The 6,689-nt window shown below is 41.0% G+C and overlaps 1 protein-coding gene across 3 annotated transcripts in view; it reads left to right on the top strand.

Annotated features, from left to right (window-relative positions):
• The first annotated feature begins 736 nt into the window (after positions 1-736).
• Positions 737-6,689, top strand: part of TXLNB (taxilin beta) — a 56,464-nt gene continuing 50,511 nt past the window's right edge. The window contains exons 1-2 of one of the 3 annotated variants that reach the window (XM_061428140.1): positions 737-863; positions 3,587-4,039. In XM_061428140.1, the coding sequence (XP_061284124.1) occupies positions 3,601-4,039 (439 nt within the window). In that variant the 5' untranslated portion in view covers positions 737-863; positions 3,587-3,600. The remainder of the gene's footprint in view (positions 864-3,586; positions 4,040-6,689) is intronic. The other 2 variants (XM_061428139.1, XM_061428141.1) reach the window with 2 other exon arrangements.

Genomic DNA, 6,689 nt, shown 5'->3' with positions numbered 1-6,689 from the left:
TAGGTTAAGAAAAAGAACCGTTATATGGTCAATGAAGAGGAAGTTCTTTTTCTGAGGATTAAGCAACAGGTTCAGGATTTGAGAAGGGAGGAAAGACTTGGAAATGTCACTGTGGGAGATGGGAAAATCTGCAACTAAAGAAGAAAAAGCAACTGCTTCCCTGAGGCTTATTTGAATAAAGGCAGTTACCTGAGTAAGACACGGGGTTGGAGGTCATACCAATTAGCATGTACATGAAGATGCACTAAACCCACTGCCAAATGAGCCATCTAAATTTATATTCAAATTTTACAATGAAACCAAATAATGACATCAGAATTAAAGTGCTTCTACTACCTCTTTCCGTTATGCCATTGTTCCTCTTTTTCCTTGATTCCTATTAGAAACTTGACACTAATTAAGCTAGCATATGAAGGAGGGGGAAAAAAAGATGAATCACAGGGCACACTGGAAATAAACCAAGAAATAAGAAAACTTGATCTCTGCCCCAAAGAACAACCATAGTGAAAAACTGCACTAGCAATGGGCATGTGTACTGAGAGTTTAAACTTTTTAAAGGACAAAACTAGGAGTCTGCTAAGATCTACCAGCCGCTTCTTTTTCCTAGGACATTTGCCCAGGAGACTGCTAGTAAAGCCTGGTGTATTTCTCTCTGGCTGTGTCACAGGATGTTCTTCCTCCCCCCACCCCCCACCACCCCCGCTCTGCTCTCCCACTGCTCGCGTGTGTACGTGTGTGTTTGGTTTCTCTCTACACTGTAAGAGCGCAGCTGCCCGCCAGGCTCCTGCTGTTGCTGCTGCTCTGACTAGCTTTTGCTGCCTCTTGCCTCTCCTTTCTCTTTCTGCTTAGCTCCTTGCATTCTGGTAAGTATGACAAACACTCCCCCGAGCCCTGTGAGATGTAGGGTGCGGTTTGTGGTGTTCGAAACTTGCAACTTTGAGACTGCCAGTGAACTGCTGAAGAACTTTCCATTGTTTTATTTATAAGTAAAATGTGTTGCTCAGGAAGGGATGTGTGTGTGAGTGTGGTCATCTAACCGGACTGCCAGGACAAGTGAAAAATAAAATTCTCTCTCAGAGGAGGCAAAAGATGGGCAATAAAGTTTGTAGAAGATAAAACTTAGAAATAAGTTTTTGCTGTAAAACTAATTGATAAAGAAAGAGACAATTTACAAATAACAAGAGTTTTTTTATTTTTTATTTTTATTTTTTGTTTTTGTCCTCTTGGGATCTTGTTGAGGCTACTTTTAGAAAATGAGTTGTTCTGTGGTTTACAATGACTCAGTTATTCTGTTTTAAAGTAAATGTGGAGCATGAGTTTAAAGGAGATCATGCACTTAATATAAAAAACATCAATGATTATGGCCTCTGATGAATGAAGAATAAATCAAATACAAACAAAACATTTGTATTCAAACTAACCACACTAAAACTCCTCTGGACAGCTGGTTTTAAACTCATTGCTTTGAAGTCTGGTTTACTTTAGATTTTATTTCATCCTCAGAAGCCCCCCTAACACTGTAAAACCCACGTATGGGTTTAAACCAATCAATGTTTACTGTTTTCAATTTGATTTAAAAAATATTCTCTTCCTTTTAGTTCTAAAGATGAGGTGTTAAAGGCCAGGGCTTCTTTTAGAAAAGCTTAAAATAACTACTGGCTGGACAGCAGGTGCCATGGATCTTTCTCCAAGTTCAGGGGAAGCGTAAGTTATATATAGATGAGTGCACCCAACAAGCAGGGGTCAGGATAAAGAATTCCAGTGATGAAGACAATGAAGCTGTTTACTGCATCATTTGATAAGAAAGATGGTGAATTAAAATAAATGAGACAAAACAGTTCTTCCTTCAAAATTAGTGAGTACTTCCTTCAAAATTGGTGAGGGCCGCAGGTGGGTGGCAATGTCTGGACACTGAATTTTCTGTTCTTATTGCACTGGAGCATTTGACTTCACCTGCCCTGAGAAGGGGAGGAGGAAGCTGTATAGTGCATGGAGCAGTGTGTTTTTGTTTTCACTTTCATGCCAACAGCAAAACCTGCAGATTATTAGGACCCTGTCATAATTTCATGCTGCCAATTAGCAGCACCACCATTAATTATTATTCACAAGTAAAATGCACCACAACTTAAAGGCAGAAGCCAAACATATTGCAACTCTAGAAATGGTGACAGCCAGCCACCCTAGAAAGCCTGATTCAGCCCATCCCTCACTCCCTATTTCCAAAGGGATTACTTGGGATTATTACATTATACTTGGATTATTTCCCTGGTTCATTCCCTCCCTGCTTTTAAGACATTTCTACTTCTTAAAAATTATTGTTATCCTAGAGCTTCTTGACTGAGATGAGAAAGTCGTAATATATTGGGGTGTTTTTACCCCTAAAAGAAAGTCAGTTTTTATATTGGAACAAACGACAGAAAGACAGAATGTTTGCTCAGTTGCATCTGACTCTTGGTAATCCCATGGACTGTAGCCTGCCAGGCTTCTCAGTCCATGGGATTTCCCAGGCAAGAGTACTGGAATGGGTTGCTATTTCCTTCTCCAGGGGATCAAACCCAGATCTCCTGCATTGAGGGCAGATTCTTCACCAACTGAGCCACCAGGGAAGCCCTCAGTGGAACAAAATGGTATAGAAATTCAAGGAATTTTCATTATGAGTATCACCATGTTTCCATACACGTTCATTAGTTAATCTACATCTTTCCTCATGCAGTCTTATTCTAAAAATGATGCTGGTTTGAATCTCAAAAAAGTGTTTTTTTCTGATTAATAAGTACATGTTGCTCATCTGGGAAAGGGAAAATACCAGAAAAGCAAGTATTTCCTGTATCCAGTATAATAATTGATCTATATTAATGGGCTCATGGGTTTCCCTGGTAGCTCAGATGGTAAAGAATCTGCCCCCAGTGCAGCTGGGTTCAACACCTGGGTCTAAAAGATCCCCTGGAGAAGGAAGTGGCAACCCACTCCAGTATTTTTGCCTGGAGAATTCCATGGACAGAGGAGCCTCGTAGGCTACAGTCCATTGGACTACAAAGAGTCAGACACGACTGAGTGACTAACACACGATGGGCTCATACTAATCAATATGCACTAAAATAGAGTTTAGACTGTTACTATTATGAGTGATTTTAGTAAGGTCAGTGGCTCTTATATTCAATGTTTAAACTTTAGGAGAAAAGTATCAATTTAAATTTAGACATTAAATGTAGATTAAACATTAAATTAAAGTATTTCCAATTATTGTAAATCTACGTAGAATTATAGATGAGAATGGTAACACAAAATGGTTATTCTAAGCAAATGACCATGAAAAATAATACCTTGAATTAATCTGTTAATGTCAATAATAGGAGATACTATTGGAAATTAAAGACCAAAATCAAACATATGCTAACAGTATGACTTAATTTGGAAATGCTTCTCACTGTTCCTACCCAACTAACTGCAACATCAATGCAATATGAATGCACAGATATTCATTCTGTGTTAGAGACTGTAATCAGTAGGTACCAGTGTGGGGATAGCCTTACCATGTGCCTGTAACTGGGTTAACTACATCAACCCTGGCTGTGCTTACCACCAGATACCACTCCCAGTATGGAGAGCAATCAGCCTGGGCAGCTGTCGGGGGAGCCACCATCAACACCTGTGAGGGACAGTTCAGCACTGTCCAGTCAAAATGGCCTGGAGAAGCAAAACGATCTGGACTGCTCAACCCCACTCCCAGCACCAGAGCAGGCGGCAGGTATACAGCTGGAACGGGGACCCCACGATATCTCTGAAGAGTTGAACCGACAACTGGAAGACATCATTAACACGTACGGGTCCACTGCCGGCGCGGCAGGGAGGGAGGGTACCACCATGGTCAAGGAGCAGCCTGAGAACACAGACCCCCCTGACAATGAGGATGGAGACTGCGAGGAGGCCCCTGAAGAGGTGGAGAGAGAACCTGCAGCCACTGGAGAGCCATCCACAGCCAAAGAGCCTGCCAGCAACAAAGAGCAAAAACTGGAGAAGAAAATTCTAAAAGGATTAGGCAAGTAGTTACATTCTAATGTATGATTTTTCTTTGAATTATTCCTAAAATGGGGCACTTCCAACCTTTGCTAAAAGCCACACCTCATACTTGGATTTTAACACAATAGCTTCCTTCGGGATCGCCCTACATCTTCTCTTACTATACTTGTCCCCAGCCCCCTCCCCTTCAACAGAACTAAAATGAACTTTTCAGTATGTTACCCATCTACTCTCTGTCCCCTGTGTTTTCCCACTGCTCATAGAACAAAGACCAGACTTCTTAACATTGTCTTTCAGGCCTTAATATCTAACCCCAACCAGCTTTATCTCTCATCAAGTTACCCCCAAAGCCTCTTTTCTGAACACGCTGTCCTGATTAACACCATTACTGTCATCACCGCCATCTAGTAGTTGGTCATTCTCATCTTCTCTTTCAGTTCTTTCAACAGGCCATGCTCCACTCCCCCACAGGCCCATGTCCATTCTATTTTCTCTACCTAGAAATCCCTCCCCATTTCCCAGTTCTGCCCTCTCAGCACTTAACTCATCACTTAGGTCACAACTTAAATGGCATTTTCCTAGTCTCAACCTGAAGTCTTCTTGTTTTCCATTTCAGTTGTACTATGTATCTTTCCTTCCTGACATTTACATTTGAGAGTATACATTTATTTTTGTGATTATTTGATTAATACATCTCGTCCCCACTAGCTCTTTTATCTCAAGAGCAGGGGCAATGTGTGTATGTGTACATCATTGGATGTCTAGCATCTAGAACAGTGGTTGACATGTGCTAGGTGCTCAATGAATACATGCTGAATATCTGTTATAAGGATGAATGAGTGAGTGAATGAATGAAAAGGAAATTGTTCAAAGCAAAGCTAGTGGAATCTAGATTTAAACAAAGTCTAAATATAGGGATGCTTTTGTATATAAAATGATTGTCACTGGATCACTTGAGTATTTCCATTACTACGTATATAAAGTATTTTTTATTTTAATAAAACTTCAGAAATATATTAATTATAGAATGTTGAAAATTGCAGAGAATACTTTCACTCTAATTAGTTCACTGGTTCAGCAAATATTTACTAATGCCTAGTCTTTATGAGGTACACAAAGATAAAAAAAAAGATCTTTGGTTAAGGACTCTAAGTCTAGAGAGAAAGTAGACATGTACACTAACTGCTATGTAGGATAAGTGCTAGAACAGGCACAGGAAATTGTTAGGAGAGCATGGGATAGGGGGTTTGGTAACACTGAAAATGGCTCTACAAGAAGGGTGAGAGAGTTAATTTTTTAGCTATGAGTGAGGGCATGTTACTACACATATGAGTGTCCTCTGCCTGTCTTCCTTGGTGAAATTTCACTGAAACACTCACTACAATCACCACCTCCTATGTGATACATTCCCTGACATGCCCAGGTAGAGTCAGCATCATCTTCTGTAGTTCTCCATTAAACTTTCTGCAGCAATCATCTGTTTATATACCTGTATCCCAAGCTGGAGGGAGATTATCTATTGAGATAGTGGTCACATCTTGCTAATTTCTGGAAGCCGGTGTGGCAGAGTGAAAGATCATGGGCACTGGAGTCAGAACTGGGTTCAGACTTCAGTGAACAGGTTATGTGCAAACCCCAAAGTATGTCTGTGCTGGCATAGGACCTCACTATGAGATTTAAAACCACTGCTGGTAATGCTTTCAAGAAGGGCTAAAAGACACATTCAAACAGCTACTTTACCTACTCAGCATAAAGATTAACTCAGATAATACCAAGTTCTAAAGTGCAAGGTTGGAATCACTCTAGTGTTTGGAACTTCGGGAAAGAGAATAAAGTTGCGCTGTGTTATAGAGGCATTTTTTGTTCTCTATCCAAGGCATCTCAGAAATAAGCTTTTGCATTAGTCACTGTTAAACTTTCCGTTGTTGAAAGTTAAGTCGCTCAGTCGTGTCCAACTCTTTGCGACCCCATGGACTGTAGCCCACAAGGCTCCTCTGTACATAGGATACTCCAGGCAAGAATACTGGAATGGGTTGCCATTTCCTTCTCCAGGGGATCTTCCCGACCTAGGGATCGAACCCAGGTCTCCTGCATTGCAGGCAAACACTTTAACCTCTGAGCCACCATAAAATCACATTGCAAAGGTGAATGATTTCAAGTGGTTCTAACCAGGAAAGACCTTTGGCTTTATCACTCTAAAACTACTTCTACATAGGAATTTGTGTGTGTTATAATGGGGGATAGGTATGAAGAAAGCAGGGGTAAAGTTAAAGATGACCGATTTTGGTTTCTACTCTGTCTTCCACGAGTTATTTCAAAATCTGTATTAACCTCAGGTGCTGCTGTGTTCAGTAGCTCAGTCATGTCCAACTCTGCAACCCCATGGACTGTAGCCCTGCCAGACTCCTCTGTCCATGTCATTTTCCAGGCAAGAATACTGGAGTGGGTTGCCGTTTCCTACTCCAGGGGATCTTTCTGATCCAGGCATCGAACGTGGGTCTCCTGTACTAGCAGGATTCTTTACCTGATTCTTTACTGCACAGATGCACTGGGAAGCGTATTAACCACATATTTACTTCCCTGGTGGCTCAGACAGTAAAGCATCTGCCTACAATGTGGAAGACCAGGGTTCAATCCCTGGGTTGGGAAGATCTCCTAGAGAAGGAAAT

Source organism: Bos javanicus, chromosome 9 (genome assembly GCF_032452875.1).
Source record: "Bos javanicus breed banteng chromosome 9, ARS-OSU_banteng_1.0, whole genome shotgun sequence".
In the NCBI taxonomy this organism is placed as follows: Eukaryota; Metazoa; Chordata; class Mammalia; order Artiodactyla; family Bovidae; genus Bos; species Bos javanicus.
The sequence above is the reverse complement of the archived record's forward strand: the minus strand, read 5'-3'. Positions and strand labels throughout refer to the sequence as shown.